Source organism: Suricata suricatta, chromosome 16 (assembly GCF_006229205.1).
Source record: "Suricata suricatta isolate VVHF042 chromosome 16, meerkat_22Aug2017_6uvM2_HiC, whole genome shotgun sequence".
Taxonomy (NCBI): domain Eukaryota; kingdom Metazoa; phylum Chordata; class Mammalia; order Carnivora; family Herpestidae; genus Suricata; species Suricata suricatta.
In genome coordinates this window covers 32,211,812-32,233,823 of record NC_043715.1, presented here as the reverse complement: position 1 = coordinate 32,233,823, position 22,012 = coordinate 32,211,812, and the positions used below count along the sequence as shown (strand labels likewise).

The 22,012-nt window shown below is 42.7% G+C and overlaps 1 protein-coding gene across 5 annotated transcripts in view; it reads left to right on the top strand.

Annotated features, from left to right (window-relative positions):
* The first annotated feature begins 6 nt into the window (after positions 1 to 6).
* HEATR3 (HEAT repeat containing 3) overlaps positions 7 to 22,012 on the top strand; it is a 44,991-nt gene continuing 22,985 nt past the window's right edge. For 3 of the 5 annotated variants that reach the window (XM_029925208.1, XM_029925207.1, XM_029925210.1), the window contains exons 1-10: positions 7 to 90; positions 1,966 to 2,053; positions 3,418 to 3,530; positions 5,739 to 5,848; positions 8,353 to 8,493; positions 10,441 to 10,718; positions 16,186 to 16,276; positions 16,384 to 16,541; positions 16,791 to 16,873; positions 17,757 to 17,893. In XM_029925208.1, coding sequence (XP_029781068.1) covers positions 2,006 to 2,053; positions 3,418 to 3,530; positions 5,739 to 5,848; positions 8,353 to 8,493; positions 10,441 to 10,718; positions 16,186 to 16,276; positions 16,384 to 16,541; positions 16,791 to 16,873; positions 17,757 to 17,893 — 1,159 coding nt within the window. In that variant the 5' untranslated portion in view covers positions 7 to 90; positions 1,966 to 2,005. Of the gene's footprint in view, positions 91 to 1,965; positions 2,054 to 3,417; positions 3,531 to 5,738; positions 5,849 to 8,352; positions 8,494 to 10,440; positions 10,719 to 16,185; positions 16,277 to 16,383; positions 16,542 to 16,790; positions 16,874 to 17,756; positions 17,894 to 22,012 lie in introns of those variants that run through there. The other 2 variants (XM_029925209.1, XM_029925211.1) reach the window with 2 other exon arrangements.

Here is a 22,012-nt window from a genome sequence, read left to right as displayed (position 1 = left end):
CCTGGCGCGTCGGGACGCAGTGCGCCGCCTCGGGCCGCTGCTTCTGGACCCCAGCCTGGCGGTGAGGGAGACGGCGGCCGGCGCGCTGAGGTGAGCCGGGAGGGGTCGCGGCGGCCGGCCTGCGCTCTGTGCGTGCCACGTATCGTCGATTGTCTCCGGGCACTTGCCTGCGGCAGCTCGGGAGGCCCCAAACTGCCCGGGGTCTCCCATTTGCAGAGGGGGGATTTGAAGTCAGTCTGCAGACCCCAGAGGAGCGCACGCCCCTCGCACCACTCGCATGCCATCTGTCCAGCTGGCCCGTCCAGCTGCAGGCAGCCAACTGCCACGTATCCTCCTCCCAGCAAGGCCTACCCGACATCGCGCCTTCTCCAAGAAGCCCCAGAGGCCCGAGGTTCTGTGAGCTCTTCCAGTGCATGCGGCACGTGTTCTGGGTGCAGGGGGTTTGGGCAGGCCGAACACTGAGCAAGAGAGCCGGGATCCCGGCCTTCACAGAGCCCATGCTGATGAGGAAACAAGAGACTAGTAAACCCGTAACACAGGTAATAGTGAGAAGTGCTGTGGAGGAAACAAGAGGTTAATGAGTTGGAGGTGGGAAGTTACTTGAAGTTCTGATCTCTAGATGACACTTGATCTGATGCTTTTGAGCGAGACTCGAAAATCCAGGGAAAAAGCATTTCCGACGGAGGGAAACAGCAAAGATGCAAGGCAGCCAAGGGCTGGCCTGGTTAAAGAACAGGAAGGTTAGTGTGGCTGAGCAGAGCAGGGTGGGTGTTATAGATGACGTTGGAGGGATGGACACGGGCTCAGTGGTGTAGGGCACAGGTCCTGTTGTGAGCAGGATTGGCCTGATCTAACTTACCTTTTGAAAAGGCTACTGTGGTGGCTGTGCCGAGAATGGACTGTAGAGGGGGCAAGAGCAGAAGGTAATGTGTGCAGTTCTTGCAGCTCTCTCTCTACTATGTTGCATGTGTTGATTTAGCAGGTGTATTGTGTGTATCCACTCTGCTCCAAGCAGCGGGCTAGGCTGCGGGCATGTGTTAGTAAACAAGACAGACTTAACTTCCGTCTTACAGCTTTGAGGGAGACAGGCTAATGATTTGGTGATAAATAATCACAGACGATGCTGTGGATATAACTGGGGGTTCAGAGAAGAAAACCCTAAGGGATGGATGGGGATTAGCCACATACTGGAGGAATCCGCAGGTAGGAAGCCCTACCGTTTCCCTGCAGCGTTCACACACTGGGAGCTCCTGAAAGGTTGTGGGGCATCTTCTGATTCATCTCCATTACTTTAGTGCCTGGCACGGTGCTGTGCACTCAGAAGGCAAGCAGACAGTGGCTTCCCAATTAAAATTCAGTTTAGCCAGGATTCTTGATCTCAAGAAAAGTTCCCTTCATAGAATATCATGTGGTGATTTGCTCACATTAAATAGGAAAAGACTTGGGGAGCCTGGGTGGCACCTGGATTGGGTAAGCATCTGACTTAGGCTCAGCGCTTGATCTCACGGTTCATGAGTTTGAGCCCTACTTTGGGCTCTGTGCTGACAGCTCGGAGCCTGGAGCCTGCTTCGGATTCTGTGTTTCCCTCTCTCTCTGACCCTCCCCTGCTCATGCTCTCTCTCTCTCTTTCTCTCAAAAATAAATAATTAAAAAAATTTAAAAAAAAAAAGAAAAGAATAAATAGGAAAAGTCTTCTCCCCTTTACTACCCTTGTAGCCATGCACCTGTGTATTGTTCCAGACTTCAAAATTAAGCTGTCACATGACAGAGTTATTTGTTTACATCATGCAAAACAAGGATGGGAACAGATGGAAATCTTTGGATTGGTTCTGTAGCATCTTACAGAAATCACGCAGTGTCATCTAGAAAACCTTAAGTATGGGTAGAAATTACATTTGAGAACTTAGAAGAGTTTTGTGACATGGGCTCTGAGAAAGTAAAACCCATTTTAAACTTTCTGTGTAGAAATCTCAGTGCTTGTGGAGGTTTTGAAGTTTGTGATGACATGGTGACTAAGGATATCATGACTCCTCTGGTCGCGCTGCTGAAAGAGGTACGTGGTTTAAACAAGTATCTTCCTGGCAGTTTGTAATTGTAGCTTTTAACATATGCCTGAGAATATTTTTCCCCCCTTTGGTATTAGTTATTTTGTCTTCCCTCAAAACATTCTATGGGCATTTTATTTCTTTTCCTAGAAACACAGATTTCTCCTCATTATACCAGTCTCAATTATTTTGTCCCCACTATTTTTTATTTATCTGCTACTTGGAAAAGACCTTTCTATAGACTGACTCCTTTAGACCTTAAATTTTGTAAATAAAAATAGTCTTTACGGATTGCTTATTTTTGTGTCAGGTGGTGTTTTATGTATTATTTAATCGTTCCAGCAGTCCTACTTGGAAGGTGTTATTCCTATTTTACAGATGAGAAAGCTGAGGCATGGACTGGGAATTTGCCATGAAGATTACATTAAGTTTTCAAATATAACATCATGCCAACCATATTGCATGATGTAGTTCGGGGATTCAGGCTCTCTCTCAGTGCCTCTAGTCCACTATTCTGTATTGATAGATAACTTTTATTTAATAAGGCTTTATAAAGAATATCCAGTTTTGATGAGAGGCATCAATCTTATTCCGTTTAGGGCATTGGTTCTGAACTGGTGGTGATTTTCCCCACAGAGGATGCTGGGTAATGTCTGGAGACACTTTTGATTTGAGTGTAGGTGTCAAGGGTATTTGTTGGCTACTGGCATGTAGCAGGTGGAGGCCAAGGCTGCTGCTAACATCCTTCAGTGCACATATCAACCCCACCACAAAGAATCACCCGGTGGCCCTGCCTTAGAGGGGGCCGTGGGCTGTGCTACAGGGCAGTCCTGCCCCAACTTTGGAGCCAGAATACATGGATCTGAATCCCAGCTTTACCGTGTATTAAGCTACACCTTCCGCAATCTCCCTGTACCTCAGTTTCCTATTTGTAGCAGAAGATCAGGGATAAGAGATCCTTTGCCTCACAGATTTGTGGTCGGGATTAAATGACTTAATATAAAGTGCTCACAGTAGTGCCTTGTACATAGAAAGCCCTATGTAGATATTAGCACTTACAGTGTGTTTGTTACCTGTCCGTGCCTCATTTACTATCTTCATTGCATTAGATAAGATACTTTGTATTGATTCTACATTTTAAAGTGTTAAATGCTTTGTATCCAGTTTGTGTAATGACTCATGAACTTCTCTTGTCTGTATTTCTTGCCAGAAGAGAACAGGAGTGTGGGAAGCATACTGCTTATGAGACTTTGATGAACTTGTTAACCACTATAATTTCTGATGTTTAATTTTTGTGACTCTTCACTGTCATTAGCCTTTTTGTTTAATGATTCTTTTGAACCAGGGCGCTAATCACGATATTTGGTTGCAGTGCAGTGCCGGACTGGATTCAAATGAGATGTCTCCACAGGAAAAGAAAGATCGGAACAGAAATTCTATTGAGAACATAGCCAATGAGGCCGTGAATGTGCTGTGGAATATATGGTAAGGGGCTTTCTAGACACAGTCTCCTGCTACAACACTCTTGAGGCTGTGCTCGTTCTGTAAAACTGCAGAGGGGTCTCTGCTCTCTTTGGTGGGCCCGGGATCTTAGGTGATTTAAGACCAACCCTCCTTCCCAAGCCCTTTTCCTCATAGCATCACTGTATCTTTTTTTGCTTTGTGACTCTTGTCTCCAATCATTGCTGCTGACAGAAAATAAGAGGAATCATGGCCATTACCGTGTGTTACACCCCAGCTCTCCCCCACTCCCTGCATATCCTTGAGCTGTCATTGTCATAAAGCTGGTGAGGCCCCTGTGCAGCAGCTGCTTCCCTCTAACACCTGGGACGAGGTGGGGCCACACCCCTTGGCTGGTGCTTTACTCCTCTGCCCCAGCAGGTGCCATTTGACAGGGAGGTGGATGCCTGAGAAGAGCTCCCTTGGCCCGGACAGGGGGAGGCCGTGCTCTGCATGACTGCAGCCGTGGTGGGGTGGCATGGGCCTGCTGTTAGGAACGGAAATGGCTAGAAACACTACCTGGACTTTGTTTTTCCTACCCTGTTTTATGTCCCACCTTTCTAATCAGATTGTGTCATAGTTCCCTGTTTTCTCGTCAGCAGTGATGATACCTTCTGACCTAAAAGCGCAGGTATATCTTAGAAAACAGGACTAAGTTAGATTCTGAAAAGCTGCCCACCTAGCATTCTGAACTCGCCTATGATTTCATTTCAAACTGGTAGATGGATTCCACCAGAAAATTGGAGAATCAGATTTGAGGAAATGAGCAAGTGAGTGGGTACATTTTTCTGTGTACCAGATAACTTTAGCTTATTTAATTGTTAGACTTAGAAGTTTTAAAAAATTTTATTTGAAAAGAGCCTGAAAAAGTAGTCTCCACAGTGTCTCTTTCCTGAATGCCTGTGGGCCCTAACCGTATCGTTTCCAGTTGTCACAGGTCTTCACATTTTTGTCTTATGCCTCATGTTTTAAATCCTATATGTTTAAGCTGTATACACATGTATATATTTGCAGTTATCTTAACACATATATGCCTCATAGTCCTGACGACATCTGATTCTACCGCGGGCATCTTGAAGGCGGGCTCAGAGCAGTGCTGTAGTAACTAGATGGGTGGGTAGACAGACAGACAGAGAGGCAGGCAGAAAACAGTTTATCTTTAGAAAACAAGATTGAATTTCACAATTTAGCCGCCTCTGTCTCATAACCTGGTGCACTCTATTAGTGTATCCTGTGTATATGTTGCATGTACAGAGGGACATTTTTCTCTGGAAACATGGATACAATCATTAAAATTAGCCCTTTTTTTAGTATCTAGTGTGTATGTTTATTAATAACATTCTTAGCGTTAATTCTGATTTTTTTTAAAATTAAAAGGTAGTGTAGTTTCAATATTCTTTTGCAGACTGCAAATTCTCCTTGTTGATTATAATAGCAGTCTAGAAGGGGTGAATACAATTCACTTCATTTTCTTTTAAATTTGCGCTTTTTGTATTCCAAGTGTAGAGACCTTCCATCCTCACTCTAACTTACTGTTTTTTTTTTTAATAGTTTATTGTCAAATTGGTTTCCACATAACACCCAGTGCTTCTCCCCACAAGTGCCCCCCACCATGACCATAACTCCCCCCTTCCTCCCCCTCCCCCTTCAGTCCATGGTTCATTTTCAGTATTCAGTAGTCTCCCTTGATTTGTGTCCCTCACTCTCCCCCACTCTCTTTCCCCCTTCCTCTCCCCATGGTCCCCTGCCAGGTCTCTCCTGTCTAACTTACTGTTAACACAGTGGAAGGAACAGTAGACTGGACCCAGGAAACACCACAAATAAAATGTGTGATCTTTGGAAAGATCACTCCATCTTTTGGGGCCTGGGTTTCCTCCTATATAAAATGAGGATTAGAAGTAAATGATAGTGATTTCTAAGATCTTTTCCCACTCTAGCTTCCTGTAAGGAAACTGGCATGCAGGTAAAGAGATTGGTTAAAATGTCCTACTGTGTTAGACATAATAATATAGATGACCAGTTTTGTTTATGTCTAGTGGGCTTTGGTTTCTTCATCTCTCAAAATGGTGGGTGCTTGACTCCAATTCTTTAGTTCATTTATAAAGCCTAATTGATCTTTTCATGAATTTCTGTGGTTGATTTCTTAATGTTAAAATGTGAATAGTAAAACTTTTTTTTCCCCCTTCAATTTAGTGAATGCAGTAGTAGAGCAGTATCTATATTCAACAAAGAAGGGTGTTTGGAGATTGTATTAAAGTATTTAAGTAGGTTTTCCACCAATGTTGACCTGGCTATTTCAGTAGGTAAGTGAAGAAAAGGTGATGATTTATTAAGTATGTATGGCCTTATTCAAAAATTTGTATTCCAGCATAGCATGTTTATTCTACAGGAGTGATTTTTTTCTCATTAAATATAAATGTGTGACCGAATTCTGTTTGTTCTGGATCTTTTAAAATCTGTGATTAATACTTTACTTACTCATATGGTTTTCCTGCTCTTCACTCTGAGAGGGAGGAAGGTAATTATGTGAGGCAGGTGCGGTTTCCAGTGTATTACCATTCTTAGAAGGCTTTATTAATTCTTGGAGCTTTCATCTCCCATTTACTGAGAAGTAGTAACCCACAACTACTAGGCCTTTGAGCCAAAATTAATTGGAATCTAGACTTATTTAAATGTCTTGTACCACTATCTCCAACTCCCAGCAGAAAACTGGTAACCTGTGCTTTTTTTTGAGAGAGGAAAGTAAGTGATTGAAATTTCATGTAGCCTTGCTTCCCTTCTGTGGGACAGGGGAAGCAGAGGCCGGCCGCTGCAGCTGCCTTGGCTCCCTCTCTTTCCCTCTGTGGGGTTAGATAGCCATCGTGAGGGAGCTGTGTCCATTTGAGGAGACAGACTGGAGGGTGGGTGGCACACAGAACTCTGGGGAGAGTGGGGAAATAATTGACGCAAAGCATTTCTTTTCTACCCATTATAATGACCAGGTATCCAGCTGTCCTTTTATTTAATTTTGCATTTCTACTGGCATAGACTAAGTGTGTTTCCTCTTACTGATGCTTCTCTTGGCTTTAATGGATAGTTTTAAGAGAATAGAAAAAAAAATAAATAATGTGGGGAGAAATTTTTAAATCAGTTCCTCAAAATGGAATCTTTGGCAGAAGGGTGATTTATGAGTAAATGTGGATTTTAAAAACAGTTGAGCTAGGAAATTGGTAGGTGGCTTTTAATGTCAGAGGACAGTTTTTCTTACAATGAGGGAAATGCACAAAAGTTAGTTAATAGCTTTTAAAAGAAAAACTTCAGTTCTGTTTTTGTATATTTATTTTTGTAGATTTAGTTATTTAAAACATTTTTCCTCTAATAAACTTTTAAAAAATGGATCAGAATAAATTAATCTTGAATTGTATAATAATATTTTATTTCTGCATTTAGCTACTAGATTCATGATTTTTTAAATAAATGTCAAGTTACTTTGGTTTGAAAAATCAAGCAGTGTTCACATGTAGTAAGGTGAACTTCTGAGATACCATTCTGTATATTAATATGGCTTACTTTGTTCTTACATTGACTTTATGGTAGTAACCACAGTTTCTCTTGGCTTTTGCAAAAGTGAACTTAGTCTCTTAATGAAAAAAATTACATTTTTTTGTATACACACATACACACACATGCATGCATATTTATGGATTCACATACAAATGTGTTTTGGGAACCAAACTAGATCACAGCAGTAGCATCTATTTTGACTAATTTGGATGGGTATGATCGACTTTGAAGTTTTGAGAACTAGAAAGAAATGGATTTGTTTGGAATACACGAAGAAAAGCAAACTTGGGCTTGTTTCACCTTTGTGCTTCAGAGGTCTCTCTTGCCAAACCTGTCAGGCAATCCCAGTTGTTTTGATGCTTTCAGTTAATTATTTCTAATATGCAAGTTGTAACCCATTATCTTGTTTTAGTGCAAAGGAGGAGGTAAGTGCTAAATGGACCTTACATCTGTTAATACTGTAGCCATCTCTCAGTTTACTCATTTTTATGTAAAATACTTTTTTCTTTTTTTTTTGGAGTCTTTTTTAATGTTTATTTTTGATAGAGAGTGAGCAGGGAGAGGGGCGGAGAGAGAGGGGGACAGAGGATCTGAAGCAGGCTCCAGGCTCTGTGTTGACAGCAGAGAGCCTGACGCAGGGCTCAAACTCACAAACCGTGAGATCATGACCTGAGCCAAAGTCGGACCCTCAACTGACTCAGCTCAACCGAGGCACCCCTAAAATGCTTTTTTTCTTAAAGCAGTATTGCTTCACTAGAAATAGCCCTACGTTTTAAAGTCATGCTGAATTTAAGGGAAGCCAGAATGACCCCAAACCTGGGGCTTGTTCTTGATCACGGAGCTACTAAGAGTGTTGTCTGTGTACTGGTGTTCAGGCCACAGGCTGTTTGCTACCAGTGTGCGATAAGTACAGAAACTTCGGAGAGACCTTTATAAATGTTTATAGCAATTCCACATTGTCACAGCATTTAAGAGCCTTTTATTTTTATTTTTTAATTTTAATTATTTTTAAGAGCCTTGTAAATTTTACTTTGTATAAGTATATTGTGTAAAGAATTAGAAATTAAGAACAAGAAAATCTTTCATTGCACTGATCATTGGAGAATCCTCATTTGCATGTATCATTCTTAAAGTAAAGCCTATCTATTATCCAAAAGCTATGTGTGTCTGAAGAAGTTGTCAAGATGCAGATGTTTTCTGATGAGCTAGATTGGTGTAAATTACCCTAGCAGAATTCATCTGTTCCTTAATTTTATCTTTACAGCATATTGTTTGCAGACAGTGACTGAAGATAACCCAGAGCTACTGGGCTCTTTCAGTGCGCCAGCATGGCACGTCCTGGAGTCGGCAATGCTTTCTCCTGTCAGCTCCATGGACTACATTCTGTTAAAGACGTTGGTGGCAGGTAAAATTTAGCCATATGCAGCAGTGTGCTTTTTTAGTAATTTGTAATGAGTAGAGATAGAGGCCACAATTCAGTCATTCATTCATTTCACCACCTCAGGACCTTCCGGAATGTGTCTTTTCTGTAACTTGTAATATTTAAGTGGAGATCCTTTTTATTTTTTATTATTATTATTTTTTATGTCTCTATTTTTTTTTATTTTGAGAGAGAGAGAGACAGAGGGTGAGCAGGGGAAGGGCAGAGAAAGAGGGAGACACAGAATCTGAAGCAGGCTCCAGGCTCTGAGCTGCCAGCACAGAGCCCGCATGGGGCTTGAACCCACGGACTGTGAGATCATGATCTGGACTGAAGTCGGACGCTTAACTGACTGAGCCACCTAGGCACCCTGGAGATGCTTAATTTAAGAGGTTATGCATAGGGCACCTGGGTGGCTCCATTGACTTTTGAGCATCTGACTCTTGGTTCTGGCTCAGGTCATAACCTCATGGTTAATGGGCTCCTGATAGAATAGAGCCTGCTTGGAATATTCCCTCTCTCTGTCTCGTCTTTCTCTCCTTGCCCTGCTGATACACTTTCTCTCTCTTTCTGTCTCTCAAAATAAATAAATAAACATTAAAAAATACAGGTAACATCGAATTTACCATCTAGACCATTTTTAAGTGTACATTTCAGTAGTGTTAAGTACATTCACACTGCTGTGCAACCAACCCCCAGAACTTTTCGTCTTGTAAAAGTGAAACTCTACACGTTGACCAACTCCCTATCCCCCCTCCTCCCAACTGCCAGCAACCACCCACCCTTTTTGTTTCTATGAATTTGACTTCTTTGGGTGCCTCATATAAGTAGAATTCTACAGTATTTTTCTTTCTGTAGCTAATTTATTTTATTATTTAAAAAAAATTTTAAGTGAGCTCTCTACCCAGCATGGGACTTGAACTCCTGACCTCAAGATCAAGAGTCACAGCTGTACCAACTGTGACTAATTTCATTTAGTGTAATGACCTCAGAACTCATGAATGTTGTAGTATGGCAGAATTTCCTTCCTTTTTAAGACTGAATACTAGTCCACTGTACGTACATATCACTCTTTGTTTAACCGTTCATCCATGGTTGGGCACTTGGGTTGGCGGCCGTTGAGTAATGCTGCTGTGAATATGGGTGTACACGTTTCTGTTCTAATCCTGTGTTCACTTCTTTTGGGTTCATTCCAGGAAGTATTTTTAATTCAATAGTGAGTTGTGTCTTTTTTCTTTAAAAAAAAAGATTTTGTTTCTAATGTTTATTTTTGAGAGACAGAGCATGAGTGGGGGAGGGGCGGAGAGAGAGAGGGAGACACAAAATTCGAAGCAGACCCCAGGCTCTGAGCTGTCAGCACAGAGCCTGACATGTGGCTTGAACTCAAAGACCATGAGATCATGATCTGAGCTGAAGTCGGACGCTAAATTGACTGAGCCACCCAGGCACCCCAATTTTTTTTTCTCTCCAATTATTCTAACTAAATGGTGGCTGCTGTTCTGTAGAACCTGCTCTCTGGTTTGTCCAGGAGACCTTGATATTTTAGTACATTTAATTCTACTCCTGGACTATAAGAAGCTGCCTAGGAGGGCAGCTCAGGTTAAGATGAAAGAGAGTGAGGCAACTTAATTTGTCATTTCAGGCGAAACTTGATCGGCCTTCTCTTGTTCTGTTGCTATGTGGTCTATCAGAGAAAGGCATTGGGTGCCAAGGAAGGGAGATGATTGTAGAGGATGATAAGAAAGGAAGCTGCCTCTGTGCAAAGTTTTTGTTTTTTTTTTTTACATTTAATAAAAACTGAACGGAAGTGGAGGAGGGTTTGACATTTTTTGAAATTCCACCTGAGCTTAAAGCACCAATCTCGTGGAAACTGGATTTAATAAAAACTTTCACAGGGGATTCTTTTGTCCTTATGTGCATTTTTTCCCCCAGGGACCGTTTGGAACCTAAAAGACATTATTCCATCCAAGAGCCAGGCAGAAATCGTAAATGCCATACTAAAGATCTTATCGGAAGTGTTGGAAGTGGATGCTGGTGAAATAGTTATTCAAATGAAGGAGGCTGAAACTCAGAGGTTAAAAGCCACTGCAGAGACGGAGGAGATACGGGAAAATGCCAGTGGTGACAATCTGATTGAAGACGACGTAATGGAAGAAATTCCTCATAGAAGAAAAGTCAGAAGGAAAACTTTCATTTCAGATTTACTTCCAGTAAGTCAGATTGATGCTTGCAAGTCTGCATTAATATAGCTCTTTTCTTTTAATAGGTAGCCAAAGCTTTGCAGAAAAATGTTACAGCAAAATTAAGTATAAGTGACCTCCAATAAAAATCAGTTCTGTTTCCCTATTGACTCTCATGGTCACATTAGAAATCTACTCCTGGGGGGCGCCTGGGTGGCTCAGTCAGTTAAGCCTCCAACTTCAGCTCAGGTCAGATGTCACATTCCTGGGTTCGAGCCCCGCGTCAGGCTCTGTGCTGACAGCTAGCTCAGAGCCTGGAGCCTGCTTCCCATTCTGTGTCTCCTTCTCTCTCTGCCCCTCCTCCTCTCATGCTCTGTCTCTCTCTGTGTCAAAAATAAATAAGACATTAAAAAAAAAAACAAAAGAAAAAGAAATCTACTTCCTGGGACGCTGGCTCAGTTGGTTGAGCGTCCAGCTTCAGCTCAGGTCATGATCTCACGGTTCGTGGGTTTGAGCCTCACGTTGGAGTCTGTGCTGACAAGTCAGAACCTGGAGCCTGTTCTTCAGATTCTATGTCTTCATCTATCTCTGACCCTCCCCTGCATACGTGTCTCTCTTTCTCTCTCAAAAATAAATCATTAAAAAAAGAAAAAAATCTACTCCTAAAGGAGGAAAAGAAATCTGTCTCCTATCGAAAATGAAACTTTTAGGGGCACCTGGGTGGCTCAGTTAAGCGTCCGACTTTGGCTCAGGTCATGATCATACAGTTTATGGGTTCAGGCCCCGTGTTGGGCTCTGTGCTGACAGCTCAGAACCTGGAGCCTGCTTCAGATTCTGTGTCTCCCTCTCTTTCTGCCCCTCCCCCACTAGAGCGCTCTCTCGCACACGCTCTCTCTCTCTCAAAAATAACTAAATATTTAAAAAATTAAAAAAAAATAAAATGAAACTTTTATATACAGAATATTTTGAAGAGGGGATAGACCAGTCCTTATTTTTATACTTTAAGTAGCATGCAGTCACCTTCCTAACTCCTGTTTCCCCTCTTTGTTACATGCTCTGCAGACTGTCTTCAAACTAGAGGAATTTTTGTGTTGCTTGGCTTGTCACCTTGTGTTCTTGTCTCTTTTCTTTTAGTATTTGTCCTTAGCAAGCCCAGCCCTCGTTCGCCTGCTGCTGCTGGGTGGAGGAGGTTCGATGCTTGTGAGTTCGGTGGTTTTTAGGGTTTGCCGAATGGGTGATTGTGACACACTTGTGTTGGGGTAAACGTGAGCAAACTCAGGTGCGGGGAGCATTTCAGCGGAGCCAGTCATCAGAGATGGAGCCATTCTTTGGAAGAACACTTCCCCCAAGGAGGAGAGCAGGGAGGACAGCGGGTTGGCCTTCTTCATTCAGGGGCACGTGTCCTGCACCCCTGCTGTGTGCCAGGCACCCTGCCAGACGCCAGTGCTAGAAAGACGAAGACGTTCTTGTCTTCAGGGACCTTTTCCGTCCTGGGGGGACAGATGCATAATTAGGACGGACGAGAACATGCCTGTGCCGAGAGCAGTGATAGGGCTGGGCGCAGGTTTCTGACGGAGTAGAGGGGCACACCCGACCCACAGCCCTGACGGGAGAGGAGAGGGAGAGGTGCTCAGAGAAGGCTTGTTGGACAGAACACCCAGCCGTCTTACAGGGTGGGGTAGGAGCAGCTTGTTGGGAGCAGGCGTCCTTAGGCGGCCCAGAGGCGGGAGAGACCAGTGAGGCGGGAGAGATCAGTGAGGACGATGAAGCCTGAGCCGGAGGAGTGCCTTCCCAGTCACTCACACTTTCTGCATTTCCGCATGTGGCTTGTCCTGATTTGTATGACGTGAACTGAAACGGAGAGCTATCTTTAGTCAGTGTCTTAGAGTTGTGAGAAGTTTATGCCCAATAAAAATTCTTTAAATGCAATGTACCTGAAAAGAGATAACAATATTCTCCTTTGCTGAGTTCATGAAGTCTTGTAAAGCACCAATCAGTGCCAAAATGTTATAGTTGGAGCTGTTTCCCAGCCCCCGTGGCGAGCCCTTAGGTGCAGAGCAGCGCAGTGAATTGTGGGATGAGTATGAAAATGAGAAGCCTGGAGCCACTTGCAAATCATAATGTTGCTTCAAGATCATGGCACCACTTTTGGTGCAGGCAGGCACATATTTGAACCCAAGTGTACTTTTTGTCTGTAGTCTGAGTAGAATTTAAAGCCAGTAAAACAAGATTGACAAAGGCACAGCCATGTGCCTTATCCTTGCAAAGAGGTATTAATAAAGAACCCTAGGAACATTTTTCTCTTCGATTGTCACGGGAAAGGTCAGTCTGAATCTGGGACGTCTGTGGTTTCCACTGGGGGGAAAGTCAGGTCGTGGCTGATCAGGGCTTAGAGCCTCTTCTGCAGCCATGGCAGTGCGCTGGCTTTATCCCAATGCGGGCACACAGAACACGTTTTTTTTTTTAATTTTTTTTTAATGTTTTATTTATTTTTGATACAGAGAGAGACAGAGCATGAGAGGGGGAGGGGCAGAGAGAGAAGGAGACACGGAATCTAAAGCAGCTCCAGGCTCTGAGCTAGCTGTCAGCACAGAGCCCGATGCGGGGCTCGAACCCACGAACGTGAGATCTGACCTAGGCCGAAGCCGGAGGCTTAACCGACTGAGCCACCCAGGCGCCCCACAGAACACGTTTAACCACGACAAATGCCCGTCAGCAGAAGCCGAGATTACAGGCTGTCAGGGAACCCTGAAATATCAGAACCCCCTTTTGGGGAGCCGGAGAACAAACAGCACCCTCAAGTTCTGCACTCTCAGCCTTGCTTTCAAGCGACTCCTAGGGAGAGAAGGTGGGGACTGAGGTTTAAGTCTACCAAGACCAAGTGGCACGGTGTAGAAAATGTTGATATTTAACTGTTACTCAGGCGTATTATTTAAAAATAACTGTTACTCCTGCGTATTATTTAAAAATAGAACATTGGTGCTTATAAAATGCAAAGTTTTCTCATAACAAAAGCTTGCTTTTTAAAGTCCATTGGCATAGCTGAGTAGACTGGATGATTAACATGCTGGTCAGTCAGCCAATGTTGGAGTGTCAGGAGGGTGCTGGGCATCCTGATGTGTGCCAGGAATATAAATGTAATGCCTGTCAGCTCTGGCCTTTCTCACTGCCCACTGGCTGGTGCAGGAGTCCTTTGGGATCAAAACCTTTAATCACATCATTTAACTTACGAAGGTATAGCCACGAATATGTAAAGAAAGAACCAACCCAAGTTGTTTTAACATATGCAGAAATAGAAATAGTCCTTTGCCAATTTCCAGGTTATCAGTGATCAAATCATAGTCTGTTTTATTTCATTTACTTCCCCACCCCCACCTCCATCTCCGTGCTTAATATTTTGAAGCAAATCGCAGATGTCATAACATTTCATCTAGATTTGGTTCTTTATGTTAGTTTGATGACAGTAAGAAGCAGGGAACTGTTCTGAGCAGGAGAATTGCATAAAGAAGTAGAACTTAATTTCAGGGTTCTCATGAGCCAGATCTTCATACATCTCAAGGGAATGAGAGCTCAGCAACAACTCTTATTTAGCTTTGAGTCTACTCTAATAAATGTTTGCTTGAACACCATATACACAGCAGATAGGAATAATTTTTATATACGTTCTTGCCAGAGATAAAAGGAATACAAATTTAGGGGTTCCTAAGCTACCTGTTTTAAATTAGCACATTGCTTTTAAGATAATTATGATTAATAAAATTATCTTTTAATAATTTATTACTTTAAATTTTATTACTTTTTAATTTTTGTTATATTTATTTATTAAAAAAATTTATTTTGAGAGAGAGCACTAGTAGGATAGAGGAACAGAGAGAGGCGGGGAGAGAGAATCCAAAGCAGGCTGTGCACTGTCAGTCCAACGCGGGGGCTCAAATCCAGGAACCATGAGGTCATGACCTGAGGCAAAGCTATGAGTTGGATGCCCAACTGACCGAGTCACCCAGGTGCCTCAGATTTTAAGGAATCTCTATACGCAGTGTGGGGCTTGAACTTACAACCCTGAGATCAAGAGTTGTATACTGTACTGACTGTGCCAGCCAGATACCCCTATTTATTATTCTTTAGTAATATTTTTGAATATTGGGGCTCCTGTCTGGCTCAGTGAAAGGAGCATGTGACTCTTGATCTCAGGATCATAGGTTTGAGCCTCACATCAGGTGTAAAGATTACATAAATTAAAACTTAAACAAATAAAAATAAATAATTTTGAACATGGTTCAAAATTGTAGTCAAACCATTGTACAAGAAGTTGGTGGAAGATTGAAAATCAGTATGAACATTCTAGAAAGGAAGTATGAACATGTCACAGGATCTATAGATGTCCCTTTCGATACTCTAAATCTGAGGAAATGAAATATCCAAGTAATCTATAATATTCCAAATTAGCAGAATGCTTAATCAATAGTAGTGTATCCATTAAATGGAATATTGTAGAGGCATTAAGAAGGCAATAAGAAACCTGTTGAAGTTGGGAAGCATCCAGACAATGAAATACATGTAGTTTTTAGCTTACACTCTCTTCTGGAATACTACTGTGGCTGTTTCACTTTTCACTATTTCACTTTAAGGTCATGTAAATTTATACAGCCCATTTTAAGAATGGTAATTGATAAGTTCATGTTAATTATTCCCAGAGGAAAAAAGTTCTTCCCTTTCTTCAGTCTTTTTTTTTTTTTTAATTTTTTTTTAATGTTTTATTTATTTTTGAGAGAGAGAGAGAGACAGAGCACAAGCAGGGGAGGGTCAGAGAGAGGGAGACACAGAATCAGAAGCAGGCTCCAGGCTCTGAGCTGTCAGCACAGAGCCTGATGCTGGGCTCGAACCCACGAACCGTGAGATCATGACCTGAGCTGAAGCCAGATGTTCAACCGACTGAGCCACCCAGGCGCCCTCCCTTTCTTCAGTCTTAAAGAAATGCTATGTTGCTGTCTTCAGAGAAAGCCAGGAAGCCAGCCTGTCCGCATACAGGCTGTTTAGTAGTTCTTGTGAACGCAGTCTTTTCCAAGAGGATGTCTGAGCATCTGAAAGCAGGTTTATTGTGTATAAGTGCCTGGTCTCTGAAATGAGCTGTTGTTTTCATCTTTGTAAACTGAGCTTCTCCTTAACACGTTTGATTAAGTTTCAGGGTGAATTCAGTTCAGAATTCCTGAATATTTACCTCTTCTCTGCAGCTCACTAAGCAGCACTTAGAGACCAACCGTGCGGGTCGATGGGAGCAATAACAGCGGCCTGTTGCGCTGTGCTGGGACCGATCATAATGCTTGTTTGTACTTGAGCTCGTTAGGACTTTCCTTCTGGCTGTCCCATCCCCCAAGCACTCTAGTCCAAGGGTAGAAATTATGTAGTAGGCTTTAACTAAGGACATTCACGTGAAAGTATTTTCCCAAATATTGAGAGTTGGTTAGTTAATTATTTTTTATTTTTTTATTTTTTAAAGCCCACTGACAAGGAACTGAGAGAGGCCATAGCATTGTTGACAGCTCAGCAGACCGCCCTGGAAATTATCGTCAACATGTGCTGCAGTGAAGGTTTGTCACCAGTTTACACTGAGACATTCTCCCCCTGGACCAAAAGGGCAGCTTCCGTGAGGACTTTCTTAACTATTCCAGTTATGTGTGGTTCGCACTCTTCCCAGATCCCTCCGACGATGAGTGGGAAGAGCTTTCTAGCAGTGACGAGAGTGACGCATTTATGGAAAATTCCTTCAGCGAGTGTGGTGGCCAGCTGCTGTCTCCCCTCTGCCTCTCCCATGAGGTTCACACTGCTTTCACCAACTACCTCATTCCAACGAAGGTAGTCTGTTTTAAGTCTAGCCTCATTCTGGGGCATAGGGAGGGCTCGCCATTCACTGTGCACAGGAAGGAGGTTTGCTCACACTTCCAGACTGTAGGTAACTGGCAGGAAGCCAGCTCGGACTAAGAGTAGATCCTTCCTACGCCTACCATTTCACTTAGAAGTCACATGCTGGGTTTGATAAAGGGATGTTGTGTAAAATGACTCTACTCTTTAACCTTTGCTTCACTGCCTTCTTTTTAAATCTAGATTTTTGAGAAAACTGCCTTTCCAAACAGCATTGCAGTTAACATATGTTCTAGGAGTCCCACTTGGAAGTCTTTGGTTAGAAAGTAAGAACTTTTCTATTTTCAAAAACTATTTGTCATTATGTTATTACGTGCAATGATGGGCCTTTAAATAGAAGATGCTGACTCCCCTCAGATTCAAGAGTTCTGTTCTTGTGTGTATTCCCTAGAAAAATGGGTGCGTATGTGCCATGAGAATGTACACGGCAGTGTGGTTCATTGTTGCCCCAACCTGCCAACAACCTCAGTGGCCATCAGCAAAATAGATAAATAAATTTTGACATAATCATACAGCAGAATACATCACTAAAAAAAAAAAAGCCAAACTAGAACATTGACCAAGAAGACAAGGCACAAGAGAATAATCCCACTGTGATTCCATTTTTACAGAGTTCAGGTACGGACAACACTTAACTGTTTTGTCTCAGGATACAGACGTAGGCGGTAGACCTATAAAGCACAAGGAAACATTTACCATAAGAGTCTGGATCGTGATGACCTTTCAGAGTCAGAGAGGCGGGGCGTGATAGGGAAACGGCAGATGGGCTGTGGGGGTGCTAGCAGGGTTTATTATCTGGGTGCACAATGTTTGCTTTTAAACTATGAGTAAACTATTGAGTTCGTATCTGTGTTGAGCACTTTACGTATGTCATGTTCCCCAATTAAAAATAGTTCAGGTGCTGCTCTGCGTAAAAATTTTTCTGAAGCAGATTCCTCTTGACTCATAAGTGAGTAATTGTGCCGCAGGTCCCAAGTGCTCAGGCAGTTTGATTATGTAGATAAACAGCTCACCTTAAGACTCAGCCATATACGTGCTGCTCACAGATATTCCCAGCCAGAGCCTGAAGCTTAGGTGACAAGTTAATTCTGAATTCTGTCCGGTAACTTGTTAGAGAAACAGCAGCACATCCTTCTGCTTCCTTTCCAGGATGAGCACTGTTCAGTGTAGAGCCCTCGTGTGTCTCCAGAGTCTCGTATCCCTCCTGGACGTGGACCATCTGGGGGGAGCTGCAGCTCTTCAGACACTTGCACAACATCTGTCCCAGCTGCTTTTTTCTCAGCCAGGTAAATATTTAGGCCTCATTGCAAAAGACTGTTTGGATCGAGCAGAGTTTTCAAGGGCCAGGAATTTGGACTTCGGCATTGTACCCTGTTTGTCATCCAACCTGCGGAAACCTTTCCCAAGCACTAAGAGTCATATTTATGGTTGCCAGAGGTCCAACTCAAATGCTGGTCTGTGGGTTGTATTTGTTTTTTTATTAAAATTTCCTGCATCCAGTTATGTCAGGCCAAAAAGGGTGAATCACAAATATCATAAATATTATGCCCCACTGAGATAGTTGGGTAATTTTCTAGTCTGTCTGTCTTTCTTTCTTTTTTTATTTCTTTTTAAAGCATTCATTTTTTTTTCTTTTTTAGATTTTTTTTTTGTTTTTTTTGGGGGGGATTGTTTTATTTGAGAGAGAAAAAGAAAGAGAAAAAGAGAATCTCAAGCAGGATCTGTATTATTTGCACGGAGCCCGACCCAGGGCTTGATCCCATGACCCTCGGATCATAACCTGAGCCAAAATCAGGAGTCGGACGCTTAACTGACTGAGCCACCTGGCTACCCTATCTAGTCTTTATTTTTTTTCAGTTTTCTTCTTAAACATAAAATCATGGATTTACATTTGATTGGGTAGTCCAGACGTGTATTACAGAATTCACAAGCTACTACAGGACATAAAACAGAAAGCCTCCCTCCTTTTCCTCATACCACCCGATTCCTCTCCCAGAGCCCAACACTGTTACCAGTTTCTTGTGTGACCTTCCAGAGAAATTCTCAAAGTATGTATATGATTTGCAAAAATAAAAAAAGTACATACATGTGTTCTTAAGGCAAATGGTAGACTACCAAATACACAACACTGTACTCCGCTTTTTTTTCTAACACATTTCTTTTATCAAACACCTTTGCATGGTACCTCGGTGGTACCAAGGTCTCTAATATGGATCAGTTTCATTTGTACATAAAAACTTAGAGAGATACTGTATGTAGTTAACTATTCTAAGTGACCTACCTGTATAAGGGTTAATGCATGTTCCTCTAATAGGATTTCATAGTTAATGGTAGTAAAATATCGTTTGACTTAGTCACGTTAAACTATAGCAGCGCAAACCAAACAAAAAAATGAGAGATTGAGAGGGAGGGAAACATAGTATTTTATGTGGCAAAGGAAAATTCTCCACATTGCCCTACCTACATGCATGTCTGCAGTGAGGGTAGTTTGGGAAATAAGAATCTGCTGCTCTCAGATCCTCAATTTCAAAGTGTCTTTAGGGAGTTTTTGAGGGTAAACTTGAAGATACATAATATTTGCTTTCTGTACTAACATCAGAATTTAACCACCAAATAAGATATAACCTCACTGTGTTACCTTCAATGTATTATTCACAAATCTCATTGTAAAGTATTTATTTAACATATTCTCTTCTTAGACACAATGTTAAGTCAAGAGCTGAAACTCAGGGGCACCAGGCTGGCTCAGTTGGAGGAGCACATGTCTCTTGATTTGGGGTCATGAATTCGAGCCCCATGTTGGGGGTAGAGATCACTTCATAAAAAAGACTTCCAAAAAAAAAGTTGTGGGACACCTGAGTGGCTCAGTTGGTTGAGCATCTGACCTTGGCTCAGGTCATGATCTCATGGATCATGAGTTTGAGCCCCGCATCAGGCTCTGTGCTGACAGCTCAGAGCCTGGAGCCTGCTTCAGATTCTGTGTCTCCCTCTTTCTCTGCCCCTCCCCTGCTCATGCTGTCTCTGTCTCTCAAAAATAAATAAATGAGGGACACCCGGGTGGCTCAGTCAGTTGCGTGTCTGACTTCCGGTCAGGTCATGATCTTGCAGTTTGTGAGTTCAAGCCCCACATCGGGCTCCCTACTGTCAGCCTGTCAGCCCAGAGCCTGCTTTGGATCCTCTGTCCCCCTCTCTGCCCCTCCTTCACTTGTGCTCTCTCCAAAATAAATAAATATTAAAAAAACAAAAAACAGTGGCTTAATAAAAATAAATAAATGTTAAAATTTAAAAAAGGTTGAAACTCTTAAAAGATAAAAATGTGGTCAATTTTGTCTAATTGCAAGTTTCTGTATAAACATTCATTCAAGCCAAGAGTTGCTCCCCAGTTTTTTAAAAATTAAAATTGTTGTTATTATTATTTTTAACGATTTTATTTTTAACTAATCTCTCCACCCAACATGGGGCTCCAACTCAGCCCTGAGATGAAGAGTCATTTGCTCCTCTGACTGAGCCAGCCAGGCCCCCAAGCCCCAGCCAGTTCTTTTGAACGTCTGTTTTGGACTCCATCAAATTAATATGAGGTGTTGTGCATTTAATAGTGCACGTTTCAGAAGTTCTAGGTCATTTTTAAAAACTTAAGTAAATGTTCAGAAACCCGTATCTATATAGTTATTCTGTCTCTCCTGACCTTCCAACATTTGTTAGTCAGCAGATGGAGTTTTCCAGTGATCTCAGGCTGTGCATTCTTTAGCTGATGTGGTCATGTGAAAACTGCCCAGCCATACCTCACACAGGATACGGACAGGACTGGGCAAGCTCTGGCTGCAGAAGTGGCTTGTCAGTGTGAGCTGGCCAAATAGCTGTAGCTTTTCTCTCTTTTGCTTCCGTCCTTCCTTCCTCATGTTTGTTGTTTGTTTGTTTGTTTGTTTGTTTGTTTGTTTAGTTTTGAGAGACAGAGACTGAGAATCCTAAGCAGTCTCCACACTGTCAATGCAGAGCCTGATGTGGCTGGAACTCATGAGCTGTGAGAAGCATGACAGCCAAAATCAAGAGTGGGAAGCTTAACTGAATGAGCCACCCAGGCACCCCTGCTGCCGCTTTGTATTTGTCTCCCAGTCCTATGACCCAGGCAGAGATCTGGATGGCATTGGTGGGGTGGGGCTGGGGGGTCACTGGAGAGGAGGACGTTTTATCTGACTTGTGCTGACATTGTGGCTCCTGTCAGCCCAGCTGAATGTCCCATGGTAGGGGAGGGGGTGGGCTGCTGTTGCCTAGGCCTCTCCCATCCACCCATTCCCATGGGCGCCCTGCAGGGAGCCAATGCAAATGGGTTTCCAAGCTCAGGGGAGCATGACCTACCCAAGCCAATCACGGCTCCGAAGACCTGCCTGACCCCACTGGCAGAACAAAATGTCATGTCTTGCCTCAGCCATTTTTCAGTGGGAGTCCAGTCAAGGTACTAGAAGCCCCATCTCCAAGTAGCGTAAAGAGTTTGTTCCCCTTGAAGTAAGTACACGAATTCTGTGCCTCTGCTGGACAGAAAACAGGTGTGCTTCTCCCAGGCCATCCGGCTCTGTGTGGTCCCTGAGGCTTGCACACTTATTACCTGGAAGATCAGTCATAGGAAAACAGTACTAAGCTCAGCCTTGGAAAAATAGGGAAAGTCTTTGAACCATGGGAAAATAGAATTAAACACTTTAAGTAAATTCCAATTTCGTGGGTATTGTTGACATAACCTTTTCTTATCAGAATGAAATTTTTGATAAAGGATAATTGCTTATATTTAGAGATGGTATTCTAAAATTCCTTTTTAACAGAGATTTATTAAATTATATAACCATGTGGGTTCTAGGTGGGTGGTTTGAACAGTTATTGGAGAATTTTGTGGAGGATGAGGCTAAATTTCTCTAACTTTTTGTGTTATCTCTGAACATTAAATGTAGGAGGATCCTACAACTCTGCGTAACTTATTTTACTTTTTTTTTAATTTTAAATGTTTTTAGTTAGTTTTGGGAGTGAGAGAGACAGTACAAGCAGAGGAAGGGCAGAGAGAGAGGGAGACACAGAATCCAAAGCAGGCCTCAGGCTCTGTGCTGTCAGCATAGAGCCCAACGTGGGGATCAAACTCATGAACCGTGAGATCATGACCTGAGCCAAAGTCGGACACTCAACCAACTGAGCCACCCAGGCGCCCCTAACTTACTTTACTTTTAATGCTAAAACATGGCTCTAGGGGCATCTGGGTGGCTTAGTCAGTTAAGTGTCCGATGGCAGCTCAGGCCATGATCTCAGTTTGTGCGTTTGAGCCTCACGTCAGGCTCTGTGCTGACAGCTCAGAGCCTCAAACCTCCTTCAGATTCTGTGTCTCCCTCTCTCTCTGCCCCTCTCCCTGATCACACTCTGTCTTT